This window comes from Cinclus cinclus, chromosome Z, assembly GCF_963662255.1.
Source record: "Cinclus cinclus chromosome Z, bCinCin1.1, whole genome shotgun sequence".
Lineage (NCBI taxonomy): Eukaryota > Metazoa > Chordata > Aves > Passeriformes > Cinclidae > Cinclus > Cinclus cinclus.
In genome coordinates, this window is record NC_085084.1 from 13020290 (window position 1) to 13037305 (window position 17016).

Genomic DNA, 17016 nt, shown 5'->3' on the forward strand with positions numbered 1-17016 from the left:
CTGAGTGTCTAGAGAAGCCCTTCTAAACACCTGGCAGCATTGTACAATAAAAGCTTTGTAATTGCAAGTGGAAATAGCATTTTTTTCTTTCTTTCTTCCTGTGTAGTGGGACAGTTACTTTTAGTGATTTAGGTATTAGCAAATGCTGGAGTAAGAGCTCCCCTCTCTGTTGCTTTGATAAAACTACAAAGACTCTGTGTAATGTGAGGATGCTGGGAAATTAAAATAATCTACTTCAGAACATTTTAAAATGAAAACATTGTTGAAACAGTTATTTTGATGTGTTTCAGCCTCTAATATGAAGACAAAAAATAAGTTTTCTTGCTTTTACCAGATAATCAAAAAAAAGCTGAAATATTTTTTAGCTTTCATTAGCACCTGAAATTAGCACCTGAAATTATTTGGCATAAATATTGTCGAGCTGCCGAATGATTCCTTAGTCACTTTGTGCTTGGTAAAAATTGCAAGGCAGCAAAATTACCTTCCTTATGCAACACCCTAGTAAACAATTCAAATACAATTAAAAAAACCCCAACTTATTGTATGAACAGCATTTGTAGCCTTCTTGATGTTACCTATTCTGGCTGAAAGTATTTGTATATTAATAGTTATTTGTATATAAATAGTTAGTTGGCTAGGTGTGATTAGAATAGAAGAGATATATTTAGATTTTTCCCCTCACTATACTTATTTTTTATATATGCCAATATTTTGCTAGCAAAGGATGAAAGAGAACTTCATACATATCTCTTCAGTATCTCCTCTCGCTCCTTCTGGTCCTCCAGGGAGTTGATGGAGAGGTCAGAGATGGTGACTGCTGCTGAGGCTGTGAGAGTGACCAGCAACACCAGGTATCCCTCTCCTTCCTCTAGTGGTATTTCCAACTTGTGGGTTTGCTCTTTACTCAGGGTTGACAGGTCAATCTGGCACCTAGAAACACACATTCTCCATCAGCATGTGGTTTTTCTCACGTCAAACATTACATTGGCTCACTTGCATTCAAATGGACAAAAAACCCAAGTAAACAGAAATTCCCACCCAGCTTCTGAAAAAAATTCTTAATTTCTCTTCAGCTTTAACCCCTGCGACTTCTTTTTTTTAGAGCTTCACAATTTTGAAATCATATTAATAACAATGTAAAGACACTACAAGATTAGCTAATGTGCCTTATTCAAATGCAGTCAAAAAAATTTAAAAATCCAGCTCAGATGCAAATTTTACTTTTAATTACACCTCTTGTATAGATACAAAATGTAAGTTTTCATGTGAACAGTTTTCACCTAACAACAGTAAAAACCCTTTCTTAAAAAATAAAATTCTACATGGACTTAATTGTGACAGCATAAAGATGACTAAGCATAGAAAAACTCAACCTATGCACCTCCTCAAAGGCTCAGCTCTCATGCAGTAAGCTGTGTGTGTGTGTGTGTGTGTGTGTGTGTGTGTGTGTGTGTGTGTGTCTGTGTGTGTGTGTGTCTGTGTGTCTGTGTGTGAAATCCTCATGCTGGCAGCCAGGGCAAAACCTGATGCCAGGGCAAAAAACTTATAATAAATTGTCTCAGGCTGCAATGAGCAGGAACTACATATAACTGTGCAGAGTCTGTGCAGAGTGGCTGATACAAATTTACCCTGATTGATCCCCTTCTAAATAACTGTGGCTGTACCATACACTGAACTAATGAAAAATGATTCAGCATGTGCCAGATAGCAGAAAGAGCTTTGCAACATCTTTAGAAATAAAAGGCAAAGCAGAGAAGGAAAAAAGGGTATCTCTGCTACCCAAGAGGTGACTATAACTTTTTATATAAAACAATAATATCTTAGTGTTGATTAGTTTGTGCACAGCTTAGATGTTTTAGTACTTTAATTTGTACAATGTTCAGCTCTACTAGATTGCAACTCTGAGCATGTGTAGAAATTCAGTGTCTGTGTCAAATGTAATGCCAGCTTGCATTTGACAGGAGTTTCAATGAAAAATCACTATTCTGAATACTTATAGCATCCAAAAATTAGTTTTGCCAACTTTTTACTCTAAATAAAAATACCAATAATACTGAAATAAAACAATTTTTTTATATTCTATGTATTGGTTATCCACTGTATACTCTACTTTCAACAGCCCTTATTTAATGTGACAATCACATGTACTATAGGCCACTAATTCAGTAAATTAAACATCTAGCAAACTCTTTTCATAAAATGTCACTTCATTTCAAGACAAAGACTGTGGTCACTGCAGGGCCAATAAACTGAGAAAAATGTGGCAGGAATGAAAATATAGCCATTTAAGGAGAGGAAATAGCCAATTATGAGAATAAATGCATCCTTGTAAAATGCGCATTGTGCTATCACAGGCAGATCAGATTTACTACAGGAAAACTGTCTTTTGTTTTTCTTAAGACATTTACTGCCTGTTGTGCAGTTCACTCAACGAGTGCAAAGCTCATACAGTAACAAGGTTCAATTATCTTACAACGTAAAAATTCTAACTCATGTAGACACTCTGAGCTTTATGCTTTTCTTCTACTTTGAACCCTTTGAAAAATAAAGCTGTTGCTATCAGTGCAGGCTGATAGTCAATATGAGCTTCATACATGTACATAAATGGTCAAATTCTTATTTAGGATGCAATGAGGAACTTAAAGCCCTCCTTAACACAACAAATATTGAAATCAAGCATTCAAAGCTTGATTAGTAGGTTAAAATACCCTCGGTATTACATATTCTTCACTAATTTATTTCAAAACAGATACCCCTCGAAAATAGGACTCAGCAACCATATTGAGCCTTCAACCAATAAACATTTAAAGAACCAGTCTAAACACTCTTAAAATCAGTAAAAGAATCAGAGAGCTATTATGATAGTAATAGCTAGATAGAGTAGTAATGATAGACTAGTAATGCAGAAATAATCCACCCCTTATTCAAAAATAGGAAACAAAAGCTACGCCACATATATCCATCAGAAAAAAAGCTATAAGTGTAAAATTACAAGATCTACATTAGGGCTACTAGATCCAATTTCTTGAATTCTTGAAGCTACAGTACTTTAACTACATTTCATTTAAGTTCATTTCTTTTAGACTAAAAGAAGCAATTGACAATTTGATTTTACTTGTGCACCTTTCCTACATCAAAGAAATATTCCTAATAGCACCACATCGAGAGGAGATTACCTGAGAAATATATATCTATCACCTGCTTGATAAATCTTTATGAACAGGCCATAGCCAGCTTGTTATTTCCTAAAATCATACAAAGGTAGGAAGTGACCTGGAAATTTTTTTCCAGTAAAAGCCTTAACCATTTTAAAGGAAAATTATTCTCTCAAGAACCCTTAGAAAATTTGATAAAAATATAGGGTTATTCCATTAAGGCCTGTCACCTTTGCGCTTTACAGAAGTCCAGGTTAAGAGCATCTTTATGCACACATGATCCAGCAAAAGCAGATTTCTCACCCAGTGCCAGGTGCTCTGCCCTGGTCTTGCAGGAGATGCAGCTTACACGTGCATAACTTGAAAGTGCTGAGACTCAAGGAGCACCCAGCACAAAGGGAACGTACTCACAGCACATGCACTTCAGTAAAATGGTAAGACTCTCTAATCTACAGACACTGTAAGAAAAATGGCAACTTTTTCCCATTAGTAGTTGATTTTTTTCATGATAAAAAATCAAATTTGTTTGATCTCATGTTAAATTAGAAAAAAAAAGAAAAAAATTGTTCATTCTCCTCTGTCCTGACTAGATCTTTGTATGGGACTAAGAAAAGTGAAGGAAGTCTGGTTTTATTAAGGTATTACCTAAACATTAACCCTATCCTAGAATAATCTTGACAGACTCCAATAAGAAAACCACAAAGCTCCCTTTTGTACTACATTTCCTTAGAAGGACTGAAGGTACTAAAAACAAGCATCTGTTTGGAAAATATCTGTTTTCCAAATATAAATATCTTTAGAAAGCTCAAGCTGACTATGTCCCTTTATATTTTACTGAAATTGTATTCAAGTATTCCAAGCTTTAAAGCTTTAGGAATGCTGACTTTTATATCAGTTAAGATGCTCTCTAAAAAGACATTTGTTTCCTAGAGCTGTGTCTCCACAGAGGACAAAGATGCTGTGAGGATCAAGGCGAACTGCATGTAACCAGAAAGTAGTGCAGAATGAATGAGAAAATTTTGTCTCATTTTCTCAAATTGAGGACCACAAAAAATTACAGCTATTTTGAGGAGGCCATAAGCTGCATATGATCAGCAACAGAAAACATGAGAAAATAGTAACTTTGTACAATCCTGTTTCTCAAGGAATTCATGCTGCTGGTAAAGGTGAATACGTTTTCCACGTGTAATGAGAGATCAATGAAGAATTACTATCAAAATATTGCCGTTAACTCCACAGACAGATTTCCCAGCATGACCATAAGTCATGTTGCTGGTACCTGTAGCTTTTATGTCAGTGGGAGTTTTTCAGTATCTTCCATGTTATATGTCCCCTTCACACTGGTTTCAGCTCTTCAAGTGCTGGGCAGGACACTGGAACAATTTCCCTGGCTGGCTAGCCTTTCGGAAAGAGGTGTAGGGGCATGTATCCCACCTACCAGTTAGCATGTGAACATTACCAGGCACCATGCGTAGCTGAATTTTCAGGTCTTGAATGATCAGAAGGGAAAAAAACCACAAAGTGCATCAAGCTCATGTGCCAAAGTTACCACAGATGAATCGCTCAAAAACAGGGTACGGCTTCCATAGAGGAAGATTTGAAGGTTCAAGGGGAATCTACCACTTGTCTGAAACTGTGTTCAGTGTGTTAATCACACAAAATTTTAGAAATACATTTCAGATTTATTTTTAATTTGAATATATCTGGCCTTTGGTTCTTTCTATGCCTTTCCTTACCAGTTGAAAAACCCTTTAGTGTTTCATGTTTTCTTCTAGTGAAGGAACTCATACACTATAATCATATCTCTTCTTGATCTTCCTTTTGATATGCTAAACACCTTCAGCTCCCTATACATTTCCTAGGAACTTATCTCCTACAGCCCTCAAATGACTTTTTGTAACTTTTCTGATCCAGTGAAATTCTCCTGCATCCTTTTTAAAGTGTGGAAGGCAGAACTATATGTAGTATTTTATTATCAGCATGTCTAACAGGTAAAAATCACCTCCCCTCTTTAGTTCTAACAGAACCTGGAATGTAAGACTGTGTTGGCACCCTGGTGAAATATTCTTGCTAATGAATGAATTACAAAGGTAGCAACATGACATAGAAGGCCTCTTAAAAGCCAGGTGGCCAGGCAAGTGAGAGACAGCAGATAGTGAGATCGTTTTCTCACATGACAAAATAAAGCATAAAAGAGGAACTGGCACAATCCTAAGTGATAGGGACAGAAAAGCACCACTTGGCTACAAACCAGGCAACTTAATTACCATCATGACTTGTTCAGGAACACAGATTTTTAACTCCACTGTGATCCAGTTCTATGCTGCTCCAAAGGATGCCAAGGAGAGGAAACTGTGTGATTCCACAATTAGAACTGAGCTGGACACACATCAGAAGCAGCAAGGCATGAACTGCTACAATTTGTGAGACTCCATATCTTTTATGAGCAGATTAAAATGTTCCAGTAAAACCAAGAAACAAAAAGAGAGGGAAATTTTTGCAAAGCACTAGCAGAAAATTACACGTCTCAGAAACACTGAATGTTGACTGCAGTAATGTGAATTTCTTGGAAGAATCAGAGCGTGACATTTTTAACTGTAAAGATAATGAGAAAGAATTTAAATTATGGACTCCACATGATGCTTGTGGTAAGGGGATGATGGAGGAGTTAAGATTGAAAACCAGGGAAGCTCCCAAAGGGGTAGGAGACAGTATCTCAGCAAAGAAGGACATTGACTAAGGGTAAGAGTGGTGCTTAGCTGGGAAGCTGGAGGATCCCTGGGCAGCTGGGAGAGGAGATCTCAGCAGGACCTGAAAAATGGTGCTGTCAGTTACTATGTAGCAGCACATAGAATGCAGGAAAGAGCCCTGCAGTTTGGGATAAGTCAGTCATGGTAACAGAAATGGGAGTTCTATGAAATACAATTTCACCAGTCACCAAGCAATGCCTGAATACAGCATTACTGTTTATTGCTTGCTCAAAGAAATACAGTACAATAAGCTGCTGATGGATTTTGAAATGACAGATGAACTTTTTCCTAAGCATAGTTCTTCACTATAAAATTACAGATTTACTTTTGATATTGCACAGGCAGAAATTACTTCCAATTGGTTTCTGATGTGATATTTCTTAGGTTGTCCCCATGGCACAACCACATACAACAGACTGTTAGTGCTGTCACCAGTGCATTTTCTCTGCAGCAAAATTAACACTTTCATCTGCTAAATCAGTGTATTTCTTTGATAAACATTATGTCTCCCTATATAGTTCCCTCCTCACTAGTTGGCTCAAGAAATTTTGCAAGAGCTTAAACACAGATCCAATCTGTGCTTTTCATAAATCATCACAAAACCCTATCTGCACTCTACATCATTTTCTACACGCTGTCATACTCCTCATGTCTAAACTAGCCATTCCATATTTCCATCTCCCTTCCTCTTATTTTGCCACTCTTAAAGAAGTAGACTTCCATATGTGAGAAGACATAGGGTCAGAAGAAGGATTCACAAACAGCCCAGTTTGCATGCAGCATTCGGTATCTCAGCATACATTGGAGAATGTTTCCAATTTCACGTCAGAACATGACAATAACAAATGTCAGTAAGAGTTAAATAATAAAGTATCTGGTAAGAGAAAGTTACCAAAGATTTGTGAGCAAAAACTGAAACTCTTTCAGATTTCTAGCAGAAGAGAAGTGCCTCTGATTTAGTAAAGGTGGGCTGATATAGGCATAAATAACATATGTGTCTTGGTTTGAAAGATAGGTGTCTGCTATGAAAGGCAGGAGCCTCTTTTTTGAAATGGAGAATGTAAACCCCCCTCACTCCAAATTATTATCATTTTGAAATTAAGGGGCTCTCAGGCAAAGATATGGGAATAGGAATAACAGTTCTTTACTAGGAAAATTAAAATAGAAATACAGTATTACAGAGAACAAACCCCCCCAAAAAAACCACTGATAGAGTCAGAATACAACCTGACACCCCGTCTCTCAGGGTGGTGGTAGAAGTCCAATTAAATGGTGGCTGCAGTCCTCCTGGAGTGACAAATGTGGTCCAGCTGAAGCAGTAGTTCTGTAGAAGGGTGCAGTTTTCCTCTGAAGGCTTGGTGATGATATGGAAAGCTCTGGTTTTCCTCTAGAATCCAGTGGAAAAAAGGTTGCTTTGGTGTTCCAAATCTCAGATTTTATCTAGATAGGAAATGCTTTGCTCCTCCCCCTGGATGGAACATTTCCAATGGAATGATGCAATTTTATCAGTAATTCAGTGGGACTCAATGGCCCATTAACAGAAGATATCTTCCTGGAGAAAGGATGGGTTGTGGAAAAGATAAAGATGACTGTCCCACTTAGTTTTAACAGATGGCTCATTAGCAGAGAATATCTCCCACGGAGATAAGGATCACTGCCCCACCTGCTTTCAAGAGATGGTGATAGAATACATTCTTTTGGTTACATCCTGTATTGCAACCTAAGATATTATCCATCCCTTATTCTATTACCATCTGCATAATGAAACCTTACACACAGTTCTCACACAAGATTAAGTTCCCCTGTGGTACTCAAGGGGCTTCACTATCTTCCTGCATTATCCACCAAGTGTAACTAGGTCTTTGATCAAAGCCAATCCCATGGATTAGTTTCTCTTTGTCCAAGGTGAGACTAATCTAAAACACATTTCATGCGTACCATAGGGCCTTTATTTCCATCCACTGGGTGCAAGGGTTCAGACTGGGCAGGACCAGCTCAATTAATGAACTCTCAGTTGTTGACAATCCAGGTGGTTTTTGCTAAGCTCGTTTCTCAATTCTTGAAAGTTCCTTTGCCAAGTGCCTTCAGGGTAGTCTTGAGTAGCCTGTTGCACTGTTTAACTTTCCTGGCAGCTGGTGCATGGTAAAGGATATAATAAATCCATTCAATGCCATGTTCGCTGGCCCGCATGTTGATAAGGCCATTCTTGAAATGAGTCCCATTGTCTGACTCAGTTCTCTCAGAGGTACCATGCCTCCAAAGAACTTGGTTTTCCAGGCCCAGGATGGTGGTGTGGGCAGTGGTGTGAGGCACAAGGTAGGTCTCCAACTATCCAGTGGTGGCTTCCACCATGGTCAGCACATAGCTCTTGCCTTGGAGTGTCTGAGGCAGTGTGATGTAGTCAATCTGCCAGGCCTCCCCATACTTATATTTGGACCATCGTCCCCCATACCAGAGGGGCTTCACTCGCTTGGCTTGCTTGATGGCAGCACACGTCTCACAGTCATGGATAACCTGGGAAATACTGTCCATGGTGAGATCCACCCCTCAGTGTCGTGCCCACTTAGAGGTAGCATCTCTGCCTTGGTGACCTGAGGCATCGTGGGCCCATTGAGCCAGGAACAATTCTCCCTTGTGTTGCCAATCTAAGTCTATCTGTGACACCTCTATCCTTGCAGCCTGATCTACTTGCTCATTGTGTTGGTGCTCCTCATTAGCCCGACTCTTGGGGACATGGGCATCTACATGACGGACCTTTACGGGTAGCTTCTCTACCCGACTGGCAATGTCTTTCCACTCATCAGCAGCCCAGATTGGTTTTCCCCTACATTGCCAGTTAGCTTTTTTCCATCTTTCCAGCCAGCCCCACAGAGCATTGGCTACCATCCATGAATCAGTGTAAAGGTAGAGCTTTGGCCACTTCTCTCTTTCAGCAATGTCCAGGGCCTGCTGAACGGCTTTGAGTTCAGCAAGCTGACTTGATCCACCTTCTCCTTCAGTAGCTTGTGCAACCTGTTGTGTGGGGCTCCATACGGCTGCTTTCCACTTCTGGATCATCCCCACGATGTGACAGGAACCATTGCTGAAAACAGGGTAGCGAGTTTCATCTGCTGACAGTTGGTTGTATGGTGGGTCTTCTTCAACATATGCCACTTGTTCCTCTTTGTCAGTGAGACCAAAGTTTTCCCCTTTCAGCCAGTTTGTAATTATTTCCAAAATTCTAGGGCGATTTGGGTTTCCTATATGGCCATGCTGTGTGATGAGGGTGATCCACTTGCTCCATGTGGCATCGGTGGTGTGGTGGGTAGAGGGAACCTTCCCTTTAAACATCCACCCCAGCACTGGTAGTCAGGGTGCCAGGAGGAGCTGTGCTTCTGTGCCAACCACCTCTGAGGCAGCTTGAACTCCTTCATAAGCAGCCAAGATCTCCTTCTCTGTTGGGGTGTAGTTGGCTTCAGACCCTCTGTAACTTCAGCTCCAGAATCCCAGAGGTCAGCCTCCAATTTTACTTTCTGCCAAAGGCTCCAGGACAAGTCCTTGTTCCCGGCTGCAGAGTAGAGCACATTCTTCACCTCTGGTCCCGTCCTGACTGGGCCAAGAGCTATGACATGAGCGATCTCCTGCTTGATCTGGGCAAAGGCTTGCTGCTGCTCAGGGCCCCAGTGGACTTCGTTCTTCTTCTGGGTGACCAGGTAGAGAGGGCTGACGATCTGGCTGTACTCAGGAATGTGCATTCTCCAAAAGCCTATGGCACCTAGGAAAGCTTGTGTTTCCTTCTTGTTGGTTGGTGGAGACATCGCGGTGATCTTATTGATAACATCAGTGGGGATTTGGTGCCACCTGTCTTGCCACTTTACTCCCAGGAACTGGATCTCTCGGGCAGGACCTTTGACTTTGCTCCTCTTGATGGCAAAACCGGCTCCCAGCAGAATCTGGATGATCTTTTCCCCTTTCTCAAATACTTCCATTGCTGTGTTCCCCCACACAATGATGTCATCAATGTATTGCAGATGTTCTGGAGCTTCACCCTTTTCCAGTGCAGCCTGGATCAGTCCATGGCAGATGGTGGGGCTGTGTTTCCACCCCTGGGGCAGTCGGTTCCAGGTGTACTGCACGCCCCTCCAGGTGAAAGCAAACTGAGGCCTGCACTCTGCTGCCAGAGGAATGGAGAAAAATGCATTGGCAATGTCAATGGTGGCGTACCACTTTGCTGCCTTGGACTCCAGCTCGTACTGGAGTTCCAGCATGTCCAGCACGGCAGCGCTCAGCGGTGGAGTCACTTCATTCAATGCATGATAGTCCACAGTCAATCTCCATTCTCCATCAGACTTGCGCACAGGCCAGATGGGGCTGTTGAAGGGTGAGTGGGTTTTGCTGACCACCCCTTGGCCCTCCAGCTCACGGATCATCTTGTGGATGGGGATCACGGCATCTCGATTTGTCCTGTACTGCTGGTGGTGCACTGTCGAGGTGGCAACTGGCACCTGCTGCTCCTTCACCTTCAGGAGTCCCACTGCAGATGGGTTCTCTGACAGTCCAAGCAAGGTGTTCAATTGCTTAATGTTTTCTGCCTCTACAGCAGCTATTCCAAAAGCCCACCTGAGTCCCTTTGGGTCTTTGTAATAGCCATTCCTCAGGAAGTCTATGCCTAGAATACACGGTGCCTCTGGGCCAGTCACAATTGGATGTGTCTGCCACTCCTTCCCAGTCAGGCTCACCTCAGCCTCCAGCAAAGTCAATTCCTGTGATCCCCCTGTCACCCCAGCAAAGGAAACAGGTTCTTCCCCCACATGTTCTGATGGTATTAGGGTGCATTGTGAACCAGTATCAACTAATGCCTTATGTTTCTGTGGCTCTGATGTGCCAGGCCATCAGATCCACACCATCCAAAAGACCCAGTTTTCCTGTACCTGTCCCTGGCTAGAGGCAGGGCCCCTCTAGCACTGGTTATTATTTCCTTCCTGGGCATACATATTGGAGGTTCCCTCAAGGGGATCTGACAAATCATCCTCCCTTCTGTAATACCCTGCACCTTGACTATGGGAGGTTGAGGCTACTTTCACTTTAGTGGAGCTCCCTTGGTTAGTGTTTCCCTCCCTGAGCTGATGCACCCATACTGCCAGGGCAGAAGTGGGTTTCCCATCCCACCTTCTCATGTCTTCCCCATGGTCACACAGAAAGAACCACAGGTCAGCTCTTGGGGTGTATCCTCTCTCCCTAGCTGGGGGATATTGGGCTCTAACTCTGGGGTCTGTGATTCGCACTGGTGCTGCATTGACCTTCCTCATGTCCTCCCTCATCCTTCTCACCTCCTCCTTAAACTCCTCTTTGAGTTCCTTAATCACAGCAGACACTTGAGCCTGCATTGGGCCATTGATCATACTCCTAAAATTTCTGAGCCTATTGGCAACAGAACCCACTGTGTCTTGGTTGGTGTCAGCATTAATGGCTGCAATGAATGTGGTGTATTGAGATGGCCCCAGGTGTGCCAGATTCCAGAACATCTGCCCTGTGCACCTGACCTTGTCGAGGTCATTGTCATGTTGTCCACCCCTCCCAAAGAGTACCTCCAGTACTGCCACTTCTCTCAGCTGTTGGATCCCCTCCTCAAGGGTCTTCCAGCGCATTCTATGGTGGTGCTCCTGCATTCTCTCTCTATGGACAAACCTCTCTCTTACACTCATTAAAAGCCGCTCCCAGAGGGAAAGGAGGCCTGGCTCCCTTACGAATACCTGATCCACTCCTGAGTCTTGGGTCAGGGGTCCAAAATTCCTTGCCTCAGTACCATCCAGCTGCAGACCTGTTCCCATAAGGTCCCAGTCCCAAAGCAAGTAAGTTGTAAAAGCCTCACAGCCCCATTATACAATGTCTTTTCTCATATAATGGAGACTTTCATATGACAAGGACTTGGTGATGATCTCAACCTCTGGCTCCTTTGCTTGTTGTGAGGGCCTTGCTTTCTGATCCTTATTATCTAGGTGCTTTGTTTTAACCCTAGACTTTCTAGTTTCCATGGGGGCAACTGCTGCTGGCTGTGAGTGCCTTGCAGTTCAGCTGGAACCTGGAGAGATGTAACATTTGTGGGTTCCACTGCTTCACCATCAGGTTCTCCCTCTTTAAGGCAGGGGGAGAGTTTCTCAAGATCTGGGGAAAGATTCTCCTTCAGCATCTGGCCCATCTTATGTATCTCCATCACTAGAACCCCCACCCACTCTGGGTGGTTCTTTTCTGATGTGGGCTGTGGGGCAGGGTCAGGCTCTGCAGGAGCTTCTCTGTTTCCTGGCGTAAGTATCAGAGTGGTTATCCAAACCAGTATCTCCTTATCTCTGAATGCTGAATAGAACAAGCCTATCAGCAATTCCAGCCACTGTACGATATCATTAGCATTTAGAGGAGATTTAAACCTTTCAAAAACTGGTGGGGTAGACCCCAAAAACTGGGTAAATGGTTGGGAGAAAATTTTCCCTGGTGTCATTCCCCCACAGTAGCTATCATTATTAAAGTAACCCTCAAAACATACAGTTAGAGTGTGATAGCCCTGAATCCATGTACCAACTTTCCAAGGGAAGTTAAAAATCTATGAATTCCTCACCCATTAACCCATAAAACAAACTGGGTAACAGCCACAATAGTTATAGGGCCAATATTTAGATAATGGCCTGCAAAAAGGAGAAATACAGCCACGACCACGAGCCACCCACACCAGGGTAAGCTAGACCACATGGTGCTACATAATGAGGTTTCTATATCCAGCACACAAAAATTAAGTTACTCAAGAACTGTTATTCATTTTTTCACTAGAGGTCCTTGTGCCGCACATTGGGTGCTAAAATCTATCTTGGTTTGAAAGATAGGTGTCTGCTATGAAAGGCAGGAGCCTCTTTTTTGAAATGGAGAATGTAAACCCCCCTCACACCAAATTATTATCATTTTGAAATTAAGGGGCTCTCAGGCAAAGATATGGGAATAGGAATAACAGTTCTTTACTAGGAAAATTAAAATAGAAATACAGTATTACAGAGAACAAACCCCCCCAAAAAAACCACTGATAGAGTCAGAATACAACCTGACACCCCGTCTCTCAGGGTGGTGGTAGAAGTCCAATTAAATGGTGGCTGCAGTCCTCCTGGAGTGACAAATGTGGTCCAGCTGAAGCAGTAGTTCTGTAGAAGGGTGCAGTTTTCCTCTGAAGGCTTGGTGATGATATGGAAAGCTCTGGTTTTCCTCTAGAATCCAGTGGAAAAAAGGTTGCTTTGGTGTTCCAAATCTCAGATTTTATCTAGATAGGAAATGCTTTGCTCCTCCCCCTGGATGGAACATTTCCAATGGAATGATGCAATTTTATCAGTAATTCAGTGGGACTCAATGGCCCATTAACAGAAGATATCTTCCTGGAGAAAGGATGGGTTGTGGAAAAGATAAAGATGACTGTCCCACTTAGTTTTAACAGATGGCTCATTAGCAGAGAATATCTCCCACGGAGATAAGGATCACTGCCCCACCTGCTTTCAAGAGATGGTGATAGAATACATTCTTTTGGTTACATCCTGTATTGTAACCTAAGACAGTATAGAATACCTGAAGACCAAATTTTGAGATGTTGTTTGACATCTGTCTCCTGTTGACAACAATCAGAAATGTAGATGGCTCAGCACATCACAGGATTTTTCAAAGACATATCTGGCAGTAGTATTTCCAGATTTTAATGCTGTAGGAAAAATCTTTATTTTACATCAAGAAATGCATCTGCAATTAAACTTAAGTTGTCGTGTATAGCCAACAAAGAATTTTATACACAGAGTAGTGGTTATGTGCTCTACTGTGTTTGCACAGAATTGCTGTAACTCACATGTGCACACAGTTCAAGTCAAAATTACAACACCATATTGACCATTATGTTTACCTTTTACTATAATACATATTTCCAAAGTTCCACATGCATAAATTTTCAAACTGCAATGCCAAAAGTATTTTTGAAAGAGCAGCATAATAAAGTACTTTTTACATTTCCAGAGGAAGCCATCTTGTTTACAGAGTTTTGCAAAATTGAGAAAACTTCAAGATTTGGCAATTTTAGCATTAATATGAACTTCACAAATACTATTTAAAACCTGCTTCCTGGGCAACAGAAAGATGTCAATATTTTAATAACACAGTTTCTACAATATCTCTTGAAAAAGATGTGCGAAGAAACACTTGCTATAGCATATTTAGTGTCTTTCACCCAGCTTTACATGCATGTTGGAGTACTCATATACAACAGAGATCCCTATGATAATGCTCAGTTCTGCACAGCAAAATGACAAAAAATGTCGGGGGGGTGGGGAGGAAAAACTGAACCGTGAATACTTTATAGTTTTGTATTTTTAAATAAAATGTCACTTTAATTTAGAAATTTGATAGCATATTCCCATGATTTCAGGTTAATCAGAAAATCATAATCAAGTATCATTTATATTTATGTGCACCCAAAAATCACTCTGTGGTTGTCTTGCTAAAGAAACTGCTCACAGACCAGGTAGAGCAGGTTAGGTATTACAAACTTAAATAGATAATTTTTCGTTATTTTAACTTTTGTATTTCATAACATCCATTGTATGTATGCTCACAAAAATCAGTCTTAGTATTTGTGTCAATATTTAATGAGATTATAGGAAATACCACTTTCTTATAGATAAAATTTATACCTAGCCTTAATGAATTCACTACATACAAAGTCTTTTTTCTTAATTTGCATCAAATGGGGAAAAGCATAATAACATCTATAAATACTTATGAAAATAGTTTTAGATTAAGCCAGCAGTAATTTCCTGGCACAAAATGAAAGCAAAAGTCAATGTCATTTTAAGGAAAAATGTGCATTTTTCATACCAATTAATAATGCTATAAATCCCGCTGCACTGGATTGCAAGTAACTTCAGCTGAATAAAATTGCATGACATGGGATTTACTTACTCTCTATGTTCACAGAAACAACTTGTTCTCTGACAGCACTCATTTTTGGCAAATTATTGCAGCTGTCAGCAGCCCATTTGTTCAGATTAGTGCTATGCATAAAGGTGTAACAGTCATAACGATTTATTAGCTGATTACCATACAGGTGACAGTCAAAATTGCCTTCAAAAACATAAATGATAAGAAAGTTAAATAATTACATTATGATTAAAATCACGTTCATTTTGATCTTAGTATTACCTACATAAACTTCCTGCAGTACGTTTTTAATCACAGGAGCATATTGACTCAATATAAAAAATAAATTATTTGCTCACAGCAAAAACATGTGAATATTAAATATATTCACACTGAAAAATATATACACATTCATATTTCCACTTAGCAAGTGAAGCAATAACTAATGCCACTTATGCAAGTCTATACATTTCTTTAAATGCAAGAAGGTGGCCCATGCGGCTTCAGCACCTGGTGCTTTCCATAAAAAGAACTTCTAGACCTCCTTTTTTGGTACTGGAATGTTGATTGTTTTTTAAAAAAAATAACTATATTCAGAAGGATGGCAGAATTTATCTCCTGTAAAATGCAGCTCAGTTTTAGTCAAGAATAGTGTTTTCTCATACAAATCAGTGAGTGATAGCAAACACATTTTTCTCCAATCTCTTGTATGATGTGTTTTCCCAGGCTTTCGAAATACCAAAATAAACACTGAATTGGTTCTAGGGTTTGTGGTTTTTTAGAATATTCTGAGATGGAAGTTCACAAGGTGCACAAGCTCACCTTTAAACTCTCATGAAGAATGCACACAACTGAAATTCAAATATATTTTATAAACACAAAATGCTCCAAGTTAAGAATGGAAATCAACTAGTCAGCATTTCATTTCAGACACTGCCATACTGAACATGCCTGGGCATCAAGATGAAGACAGAGGTGTATGCTACTTCTGTGACAGACGTCTCCTTTCACTTTTCTGAACAAGGATGCCATGCTGTTACTCACCCTCTTAACACCTTCCTCTCTTGCACAAGGATGATATTCTTCCCTTTTACAGGGGGATCTTACAAGCCACGCCTTCCACTTCCATCTTTGCCATCCCAAAACCAGAATCTCACTTCCATGTCCTCAACCGTGTCGAACATCTTTCCTGTATTTTCCTGCTCTCAGAAATGGATTGCAAGCCCAATCTCATGCAATCCTAGCACACATCATTGCAACCATGTCACATTCCCAACTTTCACCTGCCCTTATTATGCTCCAGCCTAACAAGGACAATAATATATACAAAGCCCACAAAAACCTATGTTCTTAATTTCCCACTTCTTTTGTTTCACAAAAGTGCACCTTAGACATGGCATTCTTGGAGATTTTACAGAATTCTGGTTTGGAATAGAATTTGCAAGTAACTGAGCTTAGCATAGCAGGAGAAAAAAAAAGGGGTCTTTGCTATTTTCCACAAAGATTCTGTAATTTTTCTCTTCTACCTTCCCCCGGGAAACATTCTCTCAGTTTGGACAGTTCTTCAATTCAGTGTGTCTTCTTCCTAGACATACTTTGGCCAGGCAGGACATCTTCAAGAAACAGTTGTTTTCATTTGCATTTACTAGAAATATTCTTATATAACATTACAGCTGCTGCTTGCACATTATTCAAGCAAGCAGGAAGATCACAAGAAGATGAAATGGATTACCCTCCATTCTTGAGCAAAGATAAAATGCTACCAGGAAGTCTTCTGTTTCCCTCCCACAGCCTCATTATCACTTCTTCTGGAACCTGAATCAAAATATTCCATTTATTATGTGTATCTTGAAAGCCATGTAGCCTTAGTCATGGAGCACGACTCAGTTGTGCTTTTAAAAACTAATACACACTTACCATAACTCACGCACAGACCAAGTCTGTATTATGTGCACCAAAATATTTCCAGCTTTTAGGAACAGCTTTGAAAGGAGAAACTGGGGAATAGAGGTCAGCATTAAGTGGAGCTGTCAGGTGCTGGTGATTTTTATCTGCAGTGACTGGAAAAGAATATGAGGGAGGGGGAATATTAAGACCTATTTTTGTATTCAGATTGAGCTCGACAAATGACAGTCTTTCATGGAAATCTCCTTGGAGAAGAATATTTTTGCAGGTTACCTTACCAGAGATAAGGTACC

At 40.7% G+C, this 17016-nt stretch overlaps 1 protein-coding gene across 1 annotated transcript in view; it reads right to left on the reverse strand.

Moving 5' to 3' along the window:
• MCTP1 (multiple C2 and transmembrane domain containing 1) overlaps positions 1-17016 on the reverse strand; it is a 221717-nt gene that overhangs the window by 115611 nt on the left and 89090 nt on the right. Inside the window, exon 9 of the mRNA XM_062512666.1 lies at positions 744-930. Coding sequence (XP_062368650.1) covers positions 744-930 — 187 coding nt within the window. The remainder of the gene's footprint in view (positions 1-743; positions 931-17016) is intronic.